Genomic DNA, 21,205 nt, shown 5'->3' with positions numbered 1-21,205 from the left:
GAGTGAACCATTCTCTTTCATCCAGGATCTTCTTGATGGCTGGTTGACTCTGGTAGCCGGTCACGAGATGACTGGGAACCAACAGGGATGTCTGCAACCAGAACATTAGTAAGCAGTGTCTTGCATTTCTCAGAGGGAGCACAGCATCTGTTAGGGACTGACACTGACCTACCTGGGTTCATGGGAAATGTCATGTTAGACACATTGCACCTTAGAAATTGATTATGCTTAAGCCAGTCATGGTGAGTTATCTTGCTGCTAAGACAAAATATCGAACTAAAGCAACTCAAGGAAGAAGGGGTTTGTTTTGGCTCACAATATGAGGGCACAATTCTTCATGATGGAGAAGCCCTGGCAGCAGGAACCAAGGCAGGTGGATCCATTGTATCTAGTTTAGGTAGCAGAGAACACTGAACACAGTGCTTAGATCACTATTCCTTTCTACATGCCTGTTCTAACTGGTAGATGATAATACTCGTATTCAGTATGTGTCTACTTATCCCAATCTTAATAATTTTTCATAGCCAGCTCCAGAGACTAAGCTAATCTAGATAATTCCTCACAGATATGCCCAGAGACTTGTCTTCTAGGTGACTTTGAAGCTCATCAAATTTACAGTGTTAACCATCAAACTGGCTCACACCTTAGCACAGTGGTTCTTGATCTTTCTAATGCTGCAACCCTTTAATACACTTCCTTATCTTTTGGTGACCCTCAACACAAAAATTATGTTCGTAACTGTAATTTTGTTATTGTTATGACTGTTATAAATGGCACTACAAATATCTGATATTCAGTATAACTGATGTGTAACTCCTGTAAAAGGGTTGTTTGACCCCCACAAGTGGAGAACCACCACCTTAGCACCCGGGAATCTGAGCAAAGAGGATTGCTAATGAGTTCAAGTCTCTCTTGGATTATAGAGTGAGTTCCTATCTAGCCTGGGATATGAAGTAAAGCTGTTTCAAAAGCCAAATGAATGAATGAGTGAGTGAATAAATAAAAATTAATGAATATTGAGTAAGCATGTGTATGTACCAAGGATTATGCACTGAATGGCTCTTTAGGAACAAAATCCCTCTAGTTATCCAGGGCCCAAATTCTTGCTGTGTAGCCCATGAAGGTTAAAAAAGGACGAAGAACCAGCAGAGATGCAAGGTGGAGGTTGTGATCAATCTTATGAGGACTGGGAAGTGGACAGTGGGCAGGTGCTCTAGCTGGACTCCCATGCAGGACAGGCCTCCTGGGCAACAGGCCAGTTGGAGAAGGAGCAAACACCAAAAGCCTGGTGGGCCTGGAGAACACTCAATAGTGTGTGGTTACCAGGAAAAAAACCCACATGGGATATTTACAACAATGGATTACACGCTGTGTCCGGTGCTGTTTTATTTACAGATATATTGGCCCAGGTTTGAGGTTTGTTTTCTTGTCCAGCTGTCCATGCCGGATGCTTCTTTAGGGAGCCGGCTCAACAGTCTCCAGTAATCAACAGGAATCTAACACAGGATGGGCATCTTTCTCAGTGAGGAAAAGAAAGCACAACATGAAAGGAAGGGAGGGGGAGAGAAGGAAGGAGAGAGGAGGGGGATGAGGAGGAGAGAGGAGATGAAGGGGAGACAAAAAGTCCCGGAGACAGCATTAAGTTAGGAGGCAATGCATATACTTGGGATCCAGTGATTATGTCCATAAAGTGGAGCAGATGGAGTAAAGAAGCAAACACAGAGACAGGGCTAGGGTGAACCGAGACTATCTTAATTCTTAGTCTTAGACTTACAAGAGGAGAAGGGGCAGCTGCATTACTCAGGAGTAGCTGTACCCGAGGCAACACCATGGTAGGACCACCGTAGAAGTCCCTGAGACACTAGGATGTTGTTGCCACATGGGAACAGGTGATATGGAGATGATTAGCAGTGGATCTAGGCACAGGGAAAGGGTTGGCATGGTTTGAAGGTGACTATGTAAGGTAGCTTCTCAAAGCCTTATCTGCAACCAACACTAGAGAGGAGGGCTCCATCCCAGCACAGAAACACCCAACCTGCCTTTTCCCAGCCCTCTTCAACTACATGTTCTATGGGTTTTTTCTCACACCTCTTTTCTCATCACCTCTTGCTAGAGTCAGCGAGCATCTCCTTTCTCATCTCCCCTTTCTAGAGACAGCAAGCATCTCCTTTCTCGTCTCCCCTTTCTAGAGTCAGTGAGCATCTCCTTTCTCATCTCCTCTTTCTAGAGTCAGCGAGCATCTCCTTTCTCATCTCCCCTTTCTAGAGACAGCAAGCATCTCCTTTCTCGTCTCCCCTTTCTAGAGTCAGTGAGCATCTCCTTTCTCATCTCCTCTTTCTAGAGTCAGCGAGCATCTCCTTTCTCATCTCTCCTTTCTAGAGTCAGCGAGCATGCCTATACAGGTGTCTCTATACACAGAGACCAGGAAGCCCTTCCTGGAGTGCTGAGCATCGCAAGTGCAGTCAGATACGGAACTCTTCCCTTAATATCCATCACATCCTTCACATAGACAACTCAGCTCTCTTGTTTCAGGTTGCTGCTGCTTGAGGTGGCATCTTCTCCCACTTAGCAACTGCAGGGGAGTGTCTGGAATCCTGAGCAGCCGGTTTGGACATCCCCTGGGCTGTCCTTGCCTCAACCCTTGGATAATCAACTCCCTTTGTGCCCCAAGAACACCATTTGAAGTGGATGCATATGAAGTTAGTCTGTCATAAGTATTAAGTGGGACAAGGCTATAAGGGGGCCGTGGGTGACTTCATGGGCTTAAGGCCTGTGCAAGACACAAGACTGTGCTTCCCAGTGGCCGCTGAATTGTATTTTTAAATCATACCTGCATGTCTTGAAATTCTAATAATTTTTTTAGCACAGAGCCCACATTTTCTTTTTGCGCTGGACTCTATAAATTATGTAGCCAGTCCTGGAGAGGGTTTAAACACAAAACAGCATTGTGAAAGGGCACGGCAAGTTACTGCTGATAATGATTGTTAAAGGCTGTGGAGAGGTTACTTTTTTTCAGGCCTGGACTGCTGAGATAGCACAGAATTCCTCCCTCCCTGTGTTCTCATCCAAGACTCCCCCAGGCTCCAAAGAGCTCAGTCGTCATCTCCAGACAGCAAGATTCCTCTGCGCAAACTTCAGCAAGTCCTTCCGCTTTTCAGCTCTTCATGAGGGTGCCTTGACCTTCCAGAACTGGTCCCCTTCGAAGCCCCATTGCTGCCCTGCACCTGTTGAAATCGCACTTCTCTGAGTGGCTGAGCAGCTCTGCCCCTAGCGGAAGTTGGAAGCATAAAACTTCCATTCAGGAAGTCGGTTAGAGCCACTTCCACCTGCTCCTGCTGCCTTCTCTCATCCTGTCCTCTGCCTCCAGCAGTCAGTCCTGGGTGAGACCTGGGCCCATGACTGTTCCTGGCAGAGCAGGGTGGATACTGTGACTTGGGGGCTTGGAGAGGAGGAGTGGGACTTCTCAGTGGGGTAAGCCTTTGAGACTGGGTTCAGCCTTCATTTAAAGAAGAGGCGGTGTATAAACCTGTGTGTCCATTCTCTCTCTCTCTCTCTCTCTCTCTCTCTCTCTCTCTCTCTCTCTCTCTCTCTCTGTGTGTGTGTGTGTGTGTGTGTGTGTGTGTGTGTGTGTGTACCTGTGAGGCAATGTCCCTCTGAAGGTCTGTCATTATGTGTGGGGTGGGCAGAGTGATAAGCTGCTGGAAGAACCCCAGGTGTGTATGGAGATAGCGTGAGCACTTTTGTCATTGGGTTTGTGATTCAAATTTGTGTATCAAATGTGTGTGTGTGTGTGTGCGTGTGTGTTTCTAAGTGGATGTGTGAGACAGTGGATGAGGTGAATGTGCTTACCTCTGCATGGGACAGTGATCCAGTGTGTGTCTGTGTGTTAGTATTAGAGTGGTACAAACCGCGTGCTTTTGTGTGTGTGTGCACCTGCCAGCGTTCTTCCCTGTTTCTGAGTGAGTGGAGCAGAACCCACAGAGTGTGTGAGTGTGGGTGTCTGGTGATTCAGTGTGTATTTGTATCAGCCACTGTGCGTCTGCCACCACGTCTGCATGTGAGTGTGGTGGTGTACTGCTGTGAGTGGCAATGCCCAGTGTGTTCATGTGTGCGTCTGGTGTGAGCACCATGGTGCGTGCCAGAGCCAGTAAGGCTGCAGTGCTAGGCTGGTTGGGTGCATCAGACCGCTGTCAGTGTCTTGGCTTGGTAGTAGCGAGTAACGCGTGTGACCCGCGGTGTGAACGTCCTCCAGCAGGCCAGGAGAGATCACACCCCCCGCCCCTTATCCCGGCTATGAAGCCGAGACCCTTCTTGGAAGCCTAACAGCGGGCTTACGCCGGAGCCTCTAGGACCCGGCGGAGGCCGGCCGCTGTCCCCGGGCCGCGCGAGTGAGCATGTGCAGACTGGGCGCCCGTTCGCCCGCTCCGCGCCCGCCGCTCGCTCCACTCCGCGCCCGTGGCTCAGCTCGGAGCCCAGCGGCTCCGCCACTGCTCAGCGCGGAAGTCCGCAACCTAGGGGAACTGTGCGGCGTGGGCCTGGGCGCGTTGGTGTGCTCACTACGGGCGCCGGGGGCGTGCGGGCGTCTGGGCTCCGGGCACTGCGGGGCTGCGGGCTCGGCGCCCCGGAAGGCGGGCGCCCCAGCCGGCCACGATCTCGGGGTGAGTCCAGTATCCGGGGTCCCCCACCTAGGACCCTGGCGCAGGCTGCGAGCTGGATCTACCCAGTCGCGGGCAAACAAGTTTGTGTAGACACGACTGGGAGCGCGCGGGGCTGCACCTGCTGGGGCGCGGGGCGCACTGGCGGGGCGCCTTCCCCGGGCCGGCGCTCGGCGCTCCAGGACTGTGGCGGATGCGTGGGGAGTGCCTTGCCACGTCTGGTCCTGGCTGGGGTTGCACAGGCAGTTGCACCAGCCGCGTCTCCGCCAGGAGCCGGTGTACATCGGGTCTGAGTCCCCAGCGGGGCTGAGAACAGGATTTGAGGTGCGCACTGCTTCCCTCCTAGGTGGAGATATTCGCCAGAATCTGCTCCCCCTCTCTCGTTCCGTTCCCAAGCCAGGCTTCCGGTCAGCGCAGGGTTTTCTCCAGTCTCTCGGTGAACTTGAACACAGGCAGAGACAAAACCGAAACGTATGTATTTTGTTGGGAAAATTACCCAGTCTCGCTTTTTCCATCTTCCTAAGGTATGGATGGGGGGACTCGTGGCTTGATGGTGTGTGTGGCATTTTTCGTTGCTAGTCAGAAGCGGCCCTGGCTGGGTCAGCTGCTTCAGGGTAGCCTGTCTATCAGCTTTCCTGGTGTCTGTGCTCCGCGGATGGTACTTAGTCCTGCCAGCTAGCCGATGGGAGGTCAGAGTGGGAAGAGGTCCTATGCCTCATCTCCTTACTGGCAAATGGGCAGTTTTCAGCCCTACAGCCTTACCCTGGGATGCGGCCCTCACTCTCCATCGCAGGCTACTTTCCAGACAGACTGGACACACTCGGGACACCACTGTACTTTTGTCACCTCATCTCTCCCGTTACCGGTACAGCATACTTCTGTTTAGGGAGACTCTCGTCAGCCTGTGTGGGGACACATAGTTGGGATCAGGATCCATCAGGCACAGGAAGTGAGGGCCGTAGGGGATGAAAGTAGAGGAGTCTCGAGCTGGGTGACCCCGTTCTGTCTATAGTATCCCTTCTTGATCGCTAGCCCACTTATTGGATACAAGGGCTGGGGAGAGCTCCCTGGTGTAGGAGCAGCTTTCCTTTCTCCCAAGCATGCTCTCCCTCGACACACATAGCCTTAGCTGAAATCCCATAAAATGTCTGTGGGGAGAGGCTGCCAAGTCCACAGGTTCAGTTGCTAGTGGTTGAAGGCAACCGGGCCAGTTGATGGACTGGGAGAAGTAGGGCGACAGTCCCTTTATCTCCTTGTCTCCCTGACCTCGTGTTCCCCTCCATCCCGAAATCATTGTTCCCATAGAGCTTTGGAAGAAACTTATCTTGGGGTGAAGGAATCCCTCTTTTCAGTGGGCACTGAAGTCCTGGTATAGACAGTTCTGCACTGTGTCCTGACCAGAAGTGGAGAACAACTTGGATTTAGACCTAAGAGAGGACCCCTGTCCCTTTCTTCTTTGTGCCTTCCCCAGCAGAGGGCACCTTCTGGACCAGTGGCCTGTTGCTAAATGTGGGTCTCAGTTCAACCAGTTCAGCCCGGAAAGTGCAGCACAAGTAAGTATCATGGGTAGTTCTTGTAAAGTCACTGACTAGAACCTCGGAACCCACAGCCTCCAGGCCCAGAACGAGACATACGTGTGCAGGGCCTAGTGGGACAGATCCACTTCTCTTTGCAGACACTCCCAGCTTGTACTCCCATCTGCCTCCATCCTGGCCACTCTTCCTGAGACCCGCTCTCTGGGAAGTCAAGACCAAGGACTCAGCATTTAAACCTTGGGGATTTACACTGCATGAATGGTAGCCATACTCACAGAGTGGGATCCCAATATCTGATCCCAAGCTGATCTGGAGGTCAGCCCTGCTTATTTGGGGAACATGACCTAATCTGCCTCTGGACTTACTAATCTTGCTGTCTCCCTCTCATCCCTAATTTCTGTGCCTCTTAACTTTAATAACCACTATGTTGAGCTGTATCTGAAACACTATTTGTGTATCTCTGTATCTGTGTGCCTCCTTGTGGGCATTAAGACCCCTCCTCTCGGCTTGGATGTGAGCTCCCTCCCAAAAGATCATCACCTTGGTATGAGGAACCATGCGTAAGGACAGGAATGCAAAAGGTGTCTTGGGCCATCTCCCATAGCTTGAGTCCCCGTCCCTTGGCAAAAATGGAGTCAGAGAAAGACAGGGCTGGCTGACTCTTCTGGCCAGATTTATCCAAGTCCCTCAAAGGTGTTATAACACCCATCTAACCTGTCACATTCTATGCGAGGCCCAAGACCACCCCCAGGGATTCACCATCAGGGGAGGCACAGGAACAGATGAACGAATTAGGGTGAGGGTGCTAATTTAGGAGGGGTTGTGATTGGCTGTGCCATGTGGGTATGGGCCCTGAGTCAACCAAATAGAAAGGGGAACCCCCAGCCGCATGTGGCACTCCAGCACAGTGCATAGAAGGGTCCCCATCTGATACTAGGTAGATGAAGGCTATAGGACAGGGCAAGGGATGCCATACACTTGGAATCAGAAAGCTGGAGTTCTGCCTAGTGTTAACTGTTTATCTCTCTTTGAATTAATTGGCCCCCAATGTTTCACATTCTGCCTCTATGTAACAGGGATAATGACTTGTAAAATAATGTCATGAGCCTGCGAGAAGATCACTCATTCATTTCTTTATCTGCTTATTCATGTCACACACTTGTAACTCTAATGTGACATCTAAAACTTTACTGTTCGTATGAACTCCAGTCCTAAGTTCACTGAAGGTAATACACCTCATTTGCACGGAGTGGCATTTGACCTTATTAAGACTAGTTTTAACTATTTGTGACTGACAAATCTTAATTGTCTATTTTAACGGGATACCATGCGACATTGGACCTATGTGTATACTATGAACTAATTAAGCTAATTAGCTATTATATTTTATACTTGTAAAGAAACCGTGTATGTGGGTGTGGAGTCTGTGTGTGTGCACATCTCTGTGTGCAAGCACCTGCAGAGGCTAGTGGTTTTCTCTGCTGTTCTCCACAGTATTATTGTTGTTTGGGTTTTGTTTTGTTTGGTTGTTTTTGTTTGAGACAGGGTCTTGCTATCTAACTCCAGCTAGCTGGAACTCATTTTGCAGACCAGGCTAACCTCTGCCTCTCAAATGCTGAGATTAAAGGCGTGTACCACCACGTCTGGCCTCCACATTATTTTACAAGCCAAAGTGTCTCACTGACCCTAGAGCTTGCTGCTTCCGCCCTTCTGCCTGGTCAGCAAGTCCCTGGAATCTGCCTGTCTCCCCCTCACCAACACTGGGCTTAAGAAGTATAGCCATGCCTGGCTTCTGGCTTCTGCCTGGATATTGGGGATCTGAACTCAGGATCTCACTAAGCTATCTCCCCAAGCCCCTAGAAACATTCTTATTTGAATTCTTTCTCTGGAGTGCTGAAATTCAGAGTTTTGCCTCTTCAAAGATGCCGTCTTTACCCCATTCCTGCAAGGACCCAGCAGATTTGTGTTTTGTGTGTGCCTTACCTCTCTTTGCAGCCTCAGACCAGGAGCTCAGCACCCTGGAATGAGGGAGGTATTCCCAGAAGTGGGCAGAGATATTGACTGTACCTGGGAGTGACTTGCAGGCTGGGAGGGGATGTAGGGATATGGACAAGCGACCGCACTCCAAGTAGACCCAGATTGCAGCCACAGCTCACTGTGTGTCCAGCCTCTCTGTTGGTGCTGCAGAGCTACTCTGCTCCGGGGGTAAGGAGGTTTTATGGAGAAAGTGTTATTGGGCTGAGCCTTAAGGGCAGGAAAGTATTTCAGGCCTGTGAGTTGGGCAGAGCATCCCTGGCTGTCTGAAGAACATGCACCATAAGGAGACTTGAAACAGCTGATGCTGGCCAGGAACACTGTTTGGGACACTGGGTTCTGTAAGGAATAGTTGGAGGGAGGGGGCTGGGAGTGAACCAAGACAGGACACTGAGTGGCAGTGGAGGAGTTTGGATCAGTTCTTCCAAGCTCCTTCTGAAAGCTCTAGTATCACGGATGCTGTACACCGGTATAACTGCTTTCTTAGGATGCTGGGAGGACAGAATCTCTGGGAGAAGGATGGAGGTCAGTTGACAGGCATTGAATAGGGCAGCAGAGGGTGGAGAACGGAAAATTAGAGGTGGGAGGACACTGGAGCCCAGCCCCATTTACAGCTTCAATGAGGTTCCCAAAGCACAGCACCACTAGCTTCTGACTGATCAGTGACCCGAGGCTCTGAGCAGCTGGGGTTCTCATCTTGACTGGGGAACAAGCCTGTCGAACCCTGTGCTTTGTGTTTACGATGGTGCCCTATGTGCACACAGCTCAGAATCGCCTTTTCTTGGTGGCCACAGTGGCTAAGAGCCATGTGGGGGGCATTTGTTCTCCACTAATGCTTCTTCTCTCTAGCCAGAAGATAGACGGGAGGTGCAGTCACATGACTGAATCCCAGGGGCCAGCACTGGCTAGCCTTGGTGATTCTCTGGTTTATTGCCTTCCTATTTCTGCTGCCACTCCTAGGACTCCAACCCCGACTTGGCCCACAGGTAGGTGCCATCTTCCCTCTTCCAGGAGCCCAGTTTTCTGAGTACCCCTTGCTCTAGGAGTCTACTTTTCTTCCCTAAGACTCCTTGAGGCCTCTGGGTTCAATTATCCTCCTCTCATTCCTGGGGAACCTCAGCTGCTCCTTCCCTAAGCCCTAAAATACTTCCATAATTCCAAGGATGTATAGAGCACTGCTCAAGGTGGTGGATGGGTATTTGTCCAGTCTGCATGAGCCTCAAGGGCGGTCCCTCACCCCAAGTACTCTGTGGTCTCTAAATAAGGAAAAGCAGCAGTAAAGTAAGCCTCGGGGGAGATGTAGGAGACTTCCAGAAAAGGGGGAAGGGATCAAAGGCAGCCTTCCAGCTTGCCTATGGCAGTGACTGTTAGGTTTGGCTCTAGAAAGGCCAGAGCAGGAGGAGTTTCTGCCTGGCATAGTTTTAGCCCTGTGAAGGAGACACACTCCATATTAAAGAATACATCTTGCCACGTGCAGAACCAGAACTGAAGTGAGGAAAGGGGCAGCAAGCTTATTGGCCACATGTTCCAGGAACAGATGTCTGGGTGTGAATACTGACTCAGATCTAGGCAGGTACGGGGACAGTTCTCAACTGACGGGAAGCAGGCCTTCTGCCTCCCATGAGGATCTCGGGGCCCATGAGATACATAGGTCATCTAATCTATTTATTCACACTGTAGAAGCTTAATAAATGGTGTCACTGAAAATTAAGCAGTTGCCAACAGCAGTTAGATCAACTTCAAGCACGAGGAAGTTGTTGGGCCCTTCCTGGGAGGAGGAGGCCAGGACAGAAGGAGCCAGTTTCCCAGGAGCACTTGCTGTGGGCTTGTCGTCCAGCAGCTCCCATGCACCACTTTGGTATTCAGAGCCAGTGTGCGCCACAGTCTAGGCAACTAGAGTGTGGATTGACAACCACACCTACTTTCCCATTCACAGACAAGGAACCTGAGGCTCTGCCCTGGGATTGGGTTGGCTCTAATAAAGGTCGGCTGGCCTTGGGGTACAACAGGTCAAGTGGCCTACTAGGTCCAGTACAGATGAAAAGTGGCCAGATTCCTGCCAGGTCTCAGCTGGCTCTGCTGTCTTACACCTCTAAGCTTGTCTGTGAACTCTGCATGCTGCAGGTCTCCCAGTCCCAGCTCGGCCACTCTTGAGTTAACAGGTTCTTGCTGTTGCTACTCAACCAGCTGTTTGCTGGCATCTGGGGCTATGGAGACAGGCCAGGTCGATCTGTGACCTGGAGGGGCCTCATCCGCCGGACAGATGAGCGGGGCTGCACGCTAGCAATTGCAGCGGTAGAGTGTGGTGGAAGGATCAGGACAGGGCAGGTTCCGGGTGCTTCGATTGTATAGCACCCTGCCCACCCTCATTCAAGCTTTGCCATTTTAAGAATTGAGAGTGAATGCCTGTTTCTGGGATCCTGGGCTGTGGAACTCTGGCCTGCATGTGACTGTCAGACACTACCTGCATTAGAGAGACCGCTCCAAGGACTGGTCCAGGGGACTCTAGGAGGACTTGCCAGGTCTTGGAGAGCGGGAGTGAGTTTGAAGCCTGGTGGGTTCATGCTGAAATCTCTCCCCTACCCCCTTCCCTACTTGTCTTGTATAGCACAACCTATCTGTAGCATCAGATGGAAGTCCCAGCACACCTGGGGGCGCGGGGGGGTATCACCCACCTGTCTGTTCCATCACACCAGAAACTTTCTTCCCACAGTTGATGTGCCACCTTACACCTGTTATTGTGGTTTTCAGCAGTTCACGCCAGTAGGACTTTAACTTTCTGCATCCAGAACCCTTCTGCAAACATTACCTGGGAACCTTCTTATAGCACGCTAAAGGTCCAACATTTAGGTGTTTGGGTGTTCTTGATAATCCATGTGCATCTTACACTTCAACTCTGTGGTGCTGAGACCTCTGCTTGCCCACATGTTGGTCAGTATCTCTCCAGTTCAGGCTTCCTCCCAGCTATGGGTGAATGGAGTTTGAAGTCTGGCTGCTGCCAAACCCCTCAGGAGCAGACTTTTCCTGTCCACTTACCCATCCTTTTATTCATAAGTTAAAAACAAAACAAAGAGCAGTCTTCACTGGCAAAGACTACTGAGGTGTCACTTTGTGTCAGGCTTCATGCTGGGGGACAGTGACAAAATGAATAGGGGATGGCGTCCACTAGGGTTGATCAGAGTCCTTTGGGGTGGTTGAAAAGTGGGGAGACAATGCCAATTGCATCAAAGTGATGTGTGCTGGGAGGGCTCGGCACAGGCTGTTGGGGACCTGGGGTTTGGTCTGTCTGTCTGTCTGTCTACCTATCTTTATCTATCTATCTATCTCTATCTATCTATCTATCTATCTATCTATCTATCTATCTATCTATCTATCTATCTATCTCTGTGGGTGGATGTGATCAGGTAAATCTTGGAGGAAGTGACCTTTATGCTAAGCCTGGGGGTCATACACACTATGATTGCAGGAAACCCTGCTGCAATCATATTGTGTGTATGTGCCAGCATGGTGGAGACCCTGAGACACGGAGATTGGGTCTCGAAGGGCTGTATCACCAGGAGACCTTGTGTGCCATGCTAAGGAGCTTGCAGTTTATCCCCAAGCTCTGGAGCTATTGAAAAGAGGTTTTTAAGCAGGGGAACACCAGCCATGATCAGATTCGCTTGTTAAGGAGGCTCACCCAGGCAGCCTGTGCACTGTGGATTGGAGAAGCCCAGGCTGGGGGCAGACAGATCAGTCCGGATTTCATGGGATTTTCTCTGTAGTTTTACAAATCTGAAGCTGGCAGGGGTGGGTCTGGCGACACACCAGCTTAGACAGAAAGGAAAGACTAGGAGACCATCTGCAAAGGTTTGCCCTGCTCAGCTGGATTCCGCTGTCATTTGCTGATGAGGACCTGTGTTCCCATACCTCTGTCATCTTGGAGGCTCTCAGAACTTAATCCGGAAGGCTCAGCCTGGTCTGGGCCCCTTTGGATGGTCTCCTGGGTCCCCAGCCTCCTTGCAGCCTGGAATGCTGGGCCCCAGAGCCAAAACATTGTCTTTCTTCCCACACCCAGCAGGCCGTGTCTGTGCACAGAACAGCCATTGAAGCGCTGCCCTCACCATGTTAGTTACGGCCAGCAGCTTAGTCATGCTTCCAGGGTCCTTTCTTCTGGGACAGGCCTGTCCTTGTGCTCCGGGCCCTTCTCACACAGCAGCCCAGCTCGTGGCAGCTGCAGGGCCCCCCACCAACCCTAATAGCCACTTTAGAGATGCCGCCAGTGAGAACCACAGCTTAACATGAACACTGTAGCCTGGGCAGGCTTACCCGGTGGACTTTCCCTCCTCCACACCAGCTTCCCCGGCCTCTTGGCGTTATCCTGTCCCTTGGCACCCTAGCAAGGAGTCCACCAAAAATCCTCTCCCTCCCTCGGGCCTCTGTCTTAGTGAGTGTTAATGGCCAACCTCTGTAGAAACTGCTCCCAGAATACAGATGGCAGCGCCAGTGCATCCCAGGGAGCCAGGTCCCTGTGTGTATTTGTTGAGTACCTGCAGTATACCCCTGCCTGCGTGGGGCACACCTGCGTTTTAGCAAAGCTGTGTTTCCGGCCGAGCTGGGTAGCAGTTTAGAAAACAGGTCTGGAGAGACTTTGGAGCGTTGATTCCTGTGCTCCCCAGCTGTGCAGCTTCAGGAAATTGCAGTGCCTTTGTTTTTCTCATCTGTAGAGTGGGGACATTATCTAGCTCACTAGATTGGGGAGAATCAAATGAGATGAAGGCATAACTCATTGAGCTGAGTGCCTGGGGCTACTGAGGAGTCAATGGAAGCCGTGGTTGCTTGCCTTCCTCCTACTGTCTGCTGTCGTCATTACTGGCTCTTCATGGCCACTATCCAGAACAGTATTAACCTCATGTCACACATGAGGAAGCTGAAGCCCAGAGAGGTTCCACAACTTCCCCAGTGTCACACAGCTGGCCAGCAGAAGAGCTGGGATCAGAACTTTCTGTCGAGTGTTCCTGACACAAATCTTACCCCTTTGTTAAGTCAGCCATAGGGCTGGGGAGTACCCTGGTCCAAGAAGGGGGCAGTGGACCCTATCGTCTTAATATTATTTCTTCACTTTCCTAGGTTCCTGAGACTGACGAGGGCCAGGAGAACTGAGGGATGGGGGAGACGGTGACTCTTGGGCAGAAACTACCAACACGGGGCTTGTGGCTGCTGAAGAAAAGCGATGGTGACGTTTGAGACGCACAGGGACAGCAGCACAGGAGTGTACTGACAGGTGTCCAGTGCCAGGATGCTGGGATGACACCTCTGGAGGCCCTGGCGTCCCTCCTGCCCAGGTGCTAGGAGCCGTCCCCAGGCTCCAGCTGGGAGCCCTGCTGCCCAAGGGCATGGCCAAACCTTTCTTCAGACTCCAGAAGTTTCTCCGCAGAACACAGTTCCTGCTGCTCTTCCTCACAGCTGCCTACCTGATGACCGGTAGTCTGCTGCTCTTGCAGAGGGCCAGAGTGGCCCTCCCACAGGCCCTCCGGGCTCCTGGCAGCCTGCAGGCCTTGCCGGTGGCCACTGTGGCACTGGGTATGGGCCTTCTGGATGGCAGAGGTCTCCATGACCCCCACAGTAGCCCTGACCTAATACTTGATGTGGACACACTGAGGAGTCCTCTGGCCCGCCTGCCACCTGGAATCCGCTGGCCCCGCAGGAACCGCAGCTCACTGAGGCGGCGCTGGCTCCATCACCTCAACAATGACCCCCAGGGACCACCCACCCTGGGCCCTGAGGCCCCTGGACCAGTGAGCCGCAGCCAAGGTAGGTACTCTGCTGCTGCCAAGAACCCTACCCAGGCTTCCATGCATTGCCCCTCTTCTTGGCCCTGTGGCAACTAAGGGATGTGATACTGTCACCCAGAGTGCAGGCTTTGATCTTGACTCAGTCACGCCCTACTGGGTGACCTTGATTACAACATTTGTTTCTGGGTCCTCTCAGGTGGAGATAGAGTCATTGACTCTACCGTTATGTATTGGGATGGCCTGGAGCAGTATGTCATGGGTGTATGTCATGGGCCTCAGAGCCGGAGCAACTGCTGTCCTTCAGAACTGGTGACCAGCACAGTCTCAGGTTGTCATACATCAGACAAAGCAGAATCTCCTGCTTTGGTTGCCACCAGAAATCCCCTTAGCTACTCTCTAGACCAGTGGTTCTCAACCTTCCTACTCTGCAACTCTTTGGTACAATTCCTCATATTGTGGTGACCCCCCGACCATAAAATTATTTTCGTTGCTACTTCGTTCCTGCAGTTTTGCTACTATTTTGAACTGTGATGTTAGGATATCTGACATACAAACCCTGGGAGGGGGTCCTGGCCCACAGGTTGAGAACTGCTGTTCTAGGCCATCCTGGTGCACTCCTAAGCTGAGAGCCACTTCTCAGGGCTACCTCATGAATTACTTGGCCTGCTAACTAGAAACTGTTATCACTTTAGTAAAAGTGGCTCGTCTTTACAGTGTTGCTTTTCTGTGAAGCCACTGTATCTGGCACTATTATTTCCTTAATTCAGAGTGAAGACATTGAGGCATGGGGATGTTTAGTGAATGGTCAAGGTTATTCTCCTAGTTTGGGGTTTTTAGTCCCAAAGCCAGAACTCAGATATAAGTAGATCTGGGCAGGAAACCCTGTCTGGGGAGTGGCAGGGAGATCAGGAAAGAAGGCAGCCAGGAAAAGTGTACAATGGAGCAGGTGCAAGCTGATGGAGGCTGCTTGAGGTGGGAGGGGGCGGGAGACAAAACAGAACACATCTCAGGGCAGCCTGGAGTGGCAGGCCTAGGAGTGGGCCACGATGGGATCACCTTCACACTGCTCTAAGTCCCACGATGGTCCACTGTGGCCTGGTACTCTGTGCACAGAGTTGTGTAGATTCTCTGTGCAGGGCCCAGGGAACATGCTGGGTGCCTGGGGAACATATAGTAAGTGCTGAAGTTGTGCCTGAATGAAACTGAACGTGGTGAGCTCTGATCACCCTGTTGCCACCTTATTCAGTCCTGTGCCCCAAGTCACCAGGTTCTCCTGTCCCGAAAATAAAGTTCATGGATTGCTAAACATAGATTTTTAAGCATAGTCTGTAGAGTGCCTAGCATACGTAATAAGCATAGTGCATAGAGTACTTAGCATAGAATATTAAGCATAGCACATAGAATATTAAACATAGTGTACAGATTTCTTAGCCTTGAGTTTTCTTTTTCTTTACATCCCTCCACCAGCATTTATTTATTTTTTTTAGAATTGACAGTGCTTTTATTTTTTTTGATTGTTTTTTTAAATTTATTTATTTATTAAGGATTTCTGCCTCCTCCCCGCCACCGCCTCCCATTTCCCTCCCCCTCCTCCAATCAAGTCCTTGGACTTCCCACAGGTCAGGGAACCCTGATTGCTCTTCGAGCTGATGAGGGAGGGGGCCTTGAGTTTTAAGTGGAAGACTGTAGGAGAATATAAGGCAAGTGGGGCGTCAAGCTTAGGGGATAAGAGAAAGTGTCAGGCTTAACAACATTTGAGATGAAGGATGGATGGATGAAGAAAGGATGGGTGGATTGATGAAGGATAAATAGATTGATTCATCCATTTTGTGTTGTTGAAACTCAGATCCCAGGCCATGGGATACTAGGCACACACTCCACTGTTGAGTGACACCCCAGCTTTGATTTATTCTGAGAATGAGAAGATTCCAAGGCATTAAAAGAGCCCAGCTTCTCTTCCTTGGAGAGATGACTCAGTGGGACCGACTAAGTGAAGACTAGAAGGCTGTGGGCTCTTGTCTCTTGGGAAGTGTGTTTTTCAGACATTATTCAGCTGATATTTGTCTCAGTGGGTTCTTTAGCATGGCCTGCAAGTAAGAGGAGACAGAGGAGCTAGTGGGGCCGCCATTTTATACATGTGTGCCTTCTGTAGTCTCTCCAACACACCAAGAAGCTGGGTCTCTAAGCAGGCATTACCAGGACAATTAATTTAGACTAAAGTGCAGGTGACCAGGAGAAGGCCCCATGGGTTTTTTGAGAGGAAGTTTTGTGAAGTACATGCTTGCTGAAGACAGAGCTGAGTTCCTCTCTTGCTATTGCCACTTCATGGCTCTGTGACCTTCAACAAATTGACCTGAAGTCTTCTCTTCATTTCTTTCCATCCTCTTTTACTGAAGACCTAGTATATTAGTTCCCATATGTGTTTTGCCTTGGGCTCTTGTGTGCTCTGAAGTGGAGTCAGCTATATATCCAAATAATCACTGCACAAACTTACTGAAGGATGATGAAGGCATGGCTTAGAGCTTGAGGCAGAGCAGACATTTTATATCTGCTCTGCATATGAGGGAACTAAAGGGCCCAGTCATCTGGTTCTGGTCATAGATCTATCTAAGAGAACCATTTAGTTACCCCTAGAGACACAATAGTGATGAAAGCAAGAGAGATCACAGTAAGATGTAAGCAAGACAGTAATCAACTGCTATCCAACAATATTGTTTTGGGTGTGGAAAAAGATGGTATACCTCCTTATCTGTTGATAGTCCCTGTCCCTGATCTCCAGAGTGCCCCCATTACCAAACAGAGAAAGGGTTAACTCTGACCACACCAGGATACAATGGGGCATCCAAGGTCCAGTCCCAGGGCTTGGCAGTGAGAACTCAGAATGATCAATGAGCACCACCCCTCCATGAGTGATTAAATATTCTGAATCTTCTGCAGGACTTTAAAGATAAAATTAGTCTCCCTGCAGACTCTTAAAAAGCAGTGTCTGACAGAGGTGTGGTGACATGCTGGGAGTCTTCAGAGATTGCAGAGGAAGGCAGACCGCTGACCTGGGAGTCCCTGTCCCTTCCTCTGGTAGGACTCTCTGGTCCTGCATGGCCAAGCAGGTCTCCTTGGTCTAGAGAGTGGCCCACAGTGTAACCCTCGCCCAGCTGCTGGGGCAGCAGACAAAGCAAGCATCTCTTTGCAGCCTGGGCATGCAGCCATCCCCTGAAAGGGATCCTGCAAGCCACGGAAGCTGCAGGAGTCTCCATCAATCACTGAGCATTTCATTATACCTTGGACAACATCCATAATGGGATAAAATGTCAGTAAGTTTACTAGGGGAAAAATAGTAACTTCTCCATAGCCAGTTTGTTTTTTATTGATAGTAATTTTCAAAGACATTCCAATATCTCCAAAGCCATCGTTAATAGCCTCACGACTTGTCCATTCTGATGTGCAAATGAACAGATGCCGAGTCACAGGCGGTAATGCATCGTCTTCGTTTCAGCCCAGAGTAATAAATCCGCCTCAGGATCGTCCCAGTGCATCCCTGCGTCCCTCGAAAGTTCTTGCTTTTCTGCACATTCTTGCCTCTGTCAGGGATTTAGAAAAGCCATTTGTTATGTTAAGTGACAAAGGGCTCCTTTGCTCCCCCACAACCCAAAGGGGCCATCTGTGTCTCCAACCCTGGCTTCACCCCAAGACAGGACTGCTGGGCGGAGAGGCAGTGGGTGGGGGGCTTCCTCTTCACGTGGTCACGGAGTCCAGCTGCTCAGTACCCAGCCACTTCTAGTTTTCTGCAGTCTGGCTGTGGAAACCATTGCCTTCCTCTCGTCTACTAATGTGCTAATTATTCCACTAATGTTTACTGATCCATTGTCACGCTAGGTCCCAGGTTAGACTATAGGATCAGAATAATAATAGACAGTATTTATTTGAGCATCTGCTATGTATGGAGCATCACTTTGTGTAGATGTCCATCTGTCATCTCGTTTAATGTAATCTTCAAAGAGCCTACTGATGCAAGCAGTGCTCTCGCCACTTTAAAAGCAGCGAAGAGTGTGAGTTCCAGGGAAGTCATTGAGAATTCTTCATTCTTCAGAATGAACTATTAAAAATAAAATAGTCACTCCTGGGTCCCTGCCACTCCGAGGCTTGTGTTAGACATTGGACACATGTTATCTTGTGGAATTCTCACAACCAGCTTCTGGATTGGTACCATGTTCCAGTTTTGTAGATAGGGAACCTACACCTTAGAGAGGGGGTCACATCCCAGGTCACACAGCCCCGTCCTGGCAGAGCAGGAATTCAAGCTTCCACCGTCCCATTCTCAGAAACAGGGTTGTGCCGTTCCAGCACCAGCAAGTCTCGAGCTTCGTGCTTCGTTTTCGGCGACTGAACTTGTGTTTGGAATGTTTAATCGAAAGCTGAGATGGACTTCTTTGCTGTGCCAACCAACACATTGGAAATCTCTCAGACACTGCTTTTCTTTTACTAAGTAGGCAAGCAAAGAATAATTCATGCCCGCTGCTCTGGCTGGGTGTTTTCTGCAGCCTATATGATGGATTCGGGAGTCCTGCGGCTCTTGAGAGAGAGAGAGAAGTTTATAGGGATTCGTACCAGGGAAATAGCCCCCACAGGGAGTAGGTGCCTGTGGTTGGCATGCTGAGTGTGGCCACATGTGTTGATGCCCAGCCCTCTGTGGAGGTGGCCTCGGGAGTCATGGAATTTACAAGAGGCCATACTGAAGAAGGTGGCTTTGGCTTCTTCTTCCTGGCGTCTTCTGACCTGGAGTCCTGGACAGTGAAAGTGCAGCTTCATGCTGCCATGACTGTCTTCTGCTCTGGGAGTTTAGGCTCCTGGAACTTAGAACCAGGTGTGGTCAGCTGGCCCACCTTTCCGTCCTGGGACTCCTCTGCTTTACCCTGAGGCTTTGGGACTACCAGGGTGGTTTGTTGGAGCTGCGACCCACTGTTTCCAGTTAGGTGATAGCAGTGGCATTGTTTGTGACCCTGGTGAGTCACTTGGGGTAAAGATGCTGTCCCTACCCTCCAAGAGGCTTCTGGTTTAGATTTTTTAACAACAAGTTAATGACTGGGACTTGGCTGACTTTGCCTGTATTTTTAAGACGACATCTTTGAGTGCTGAGATCCTGTGGAGAGCTGGAGTGACAGGGGAAGGACCCTGACCTTAGGATAGGTGTGAGGCCCTGGCTAGAATGGAGGAGGGAACTGGTCCAGAGCAAAAGTGGGCATGCATCCACCTGACAGCTGGGGAGACTAAGACATGGACAATCGAGATGATCCAGCAGTCTGAAGTCTTCTTTACCTTGGCAGCACTCACAGACTGAAGAGCCCCCCCTCCCCCCGCCCTGCTTCAGCAAGGAATGGACATGGAACCCTTCCCCACAGTGCTCAGCAGAAGCTGCCATTCCTTGTGAGGGCCCATGACCTCCCTCTTCTCTGGCCAGCCCTATGAAGCCATGAGGCTGTTAGGAAACCTGACCCGTGTTTCTGGTGCACGCTCCAGGCGACTTTTAAGAGGTCCTGAGGTGCAGAGCTCGCCACTCTCAGAGTGTGTGCAGCATCAGCACAGGTGTCCTATCCAGTTCCCAACATAGCACTTGTGGATGTGCCTCTCCAGTTTGGGGACCATGTGAGAGAGTGTTTGCAAATTCCCAAATGCCATTTCTTCAAAATACTATGATGCATGTGACATTTACAAGCCTGGAGCTGCGCTTGCATTCTCCAAGTTTCTCTGCAAGTCTAGGAGACAGCTCCTTCCTGTCAGTGACAGGGCAGGGCTGTCAGCAGCTCCCACCTGTGTGTGCACGTTTGGGTCTATCATGCTACTACCTATGGAGTCGTCCCCAAGTGTGTCGCTGGCTGGGGAAGTGCTGAGGGTGTGGCAGAGGGCTCCACGATCACTTGGTTACGTCAGTTCTATTGGGCACCTGTCTCAAACTTACAGACTGTTTACATATGCTAGCAACACACTGCAGATAGGTTGTTTTAAAGAGACCCCTGCTTATGATGCGTCTTAGGTTAGCTAATTCCAGACTTTCCCTGGATCCTGTCCTCCCTCTGGCTCATGTGAATGTAGCAGGAGGGTGTCTTGGGACCACAGTAGAGGCAAAGGGCCTCTCTGAGCCTAGGAATGGAAGAGAGAGTGAAGTCGTTAAACCATCAATGTTTACAAGGACTCAACTGTATAAAAATGCCAACTGCCTTGATTTGACCATCGCACACATATGTTGGATCATTGTACTGTAGCCCATCAGTATATACAATTAATACTGTGTGTGTGTGTGTGTGTGTGTGTGTGTGTGTGTGTGTGTAACTCATATCCAAGCACAGGGAAGAGGAGTGGTGGAGAAAGCTGCAGTCTGGCTCCAGTTTCCTGGCACTACCTTTAGGTGCACAGTAGGCCATTAACTGGGTGCATATCAGGCCATTAACTAAGCAAAGAAGCAGAAAGCTTCCCGGCTACCCACTTGGCTCTTGTGCTGGGAGAAGTTGAAGAATAGTTCTCATCCCCTCTACTTTCTACAGAAGCTTGTGGGTCAGGCAGGGCTGCCTATCCCCCCTTTTCCTCACTGGTTGCAGGCGGGCAGACTTTCCCATGGCTGGAGGTGCTCCCTGACTCCTAGGCCTGATCTCTATTGTGCTCCCTCTTTGCAGGCACTTACCTGGGATGCTTCAGTGAGGAGGGCCAGGAAAGAACTCTGAAGGGGGCAGTGTTTTATGACTTGAGAAAGATGACCGTGTCGCACTGCCAGGATGCCTGTGCTGAGCGGTGAGTGTTGAGCTGGGCTGTTGACCACACCAGAATAAGGTCAGAAGACAGGCTCCGAACCCAGGGACATCATGGTTGCTGGTTGACTGCCCTGATGTCGTTACACCCCCATTCATCAGACTCTAATCCCAGGAGAAAGTTTGTCAGCATATGACCAAGGTGCTGGAAAGTATCTGGAGACTTAGCTTCCATTTCTGCTGTGCTAGGGACTCTCCCTGTGACCCGTGGGAGTTCTAGGAGTATCCTATGGAAGTATGAGGGCCCACCAAAAACTTAGTTACTCAGGTCCCTCGCCTCAGTTTGCTCATCTGTTTTAAAAAGTCAAATAAAGGGATATCGAGGACCAGTTCAAGGTTAGAGCAACCCTTTCTACTTGTGTGTACAACAAAATTTGCTTTTTCAGATGGTCAGCTTTCCTGTGGCCATC

At 50.4% G+C, this 21,205-nt stretch overlaps 1 protein-coding gene across 11 annotated transcripts in view; it reads left to right on the top strand.

Moving 5' to 3' along the window:
• The first annotated feature begins 3,308 nt into the window (after window positions 1–3,308).
• Wscd1 (WSC domain containing 1) overlaps window positions 3,309–21,205 on the top strand; it is a 39,573-nt gene continuing 21,676 nt past the window's right edge. Inside the window, exons 1-6 of one of the 11 annotated variants that reach the window (XM_075991785.1) lie at window positions 4,207–4,658; window positions 5,002–5,126; window positions 6,130–6,208; window positions 9,074–9,210; window positions 13,334–14,017; window positions 20,664–20,778. In XM_075991785.1, coding sequence (XP_075847900.1) covers window positions 13,600–14,017; window positions 20,664–20,778 — 533 coding nt within the window. In that variant the 5' untranslated portion in view covers window positions 4,207–4,658; window positions 5,002–5,126; window positions 6,130–6,208; window positions 9,074–9,210; window positions 13,334–13,599. Of the gene's footprint in view, window positions 3,472–4,199; window positions 4,659–4,732; window positions 4,980–5,001; window positions 5,127–6,126; window positions 6,209–9,073; window positions 9,211–13,333; window positions 14,018–20,663; window positions 20,779–21,205 lie in introns of those variants that run through there. The other 10 variants (XM_075991787.1, XM_075991788.1, XM_075991794.1 and 7 more) reach the window with 10 other exon arrangements.

The sequence above is a fragment of the Microtus pennsylvanicus genome, chromosome 11 (genome assembly GCF_037038515.1).
Source record: "Microtus pennsylvanicus isolate mMicPen1 chromosome 11, mMicPen1.hap1, whole genome shotgun sequence".
Lineage (NCBI taxonomy): Eukaryota > Metazoa > Chordata > Mammalia > Rodentia > Cricetidae > Microtus > Microtus pennsylvanicus.
The sequence above is the reverse complement of the archived record's forward strand: the minus strand, read 5'-3'. Positions and strand labels throughout refer to the sequence as shown.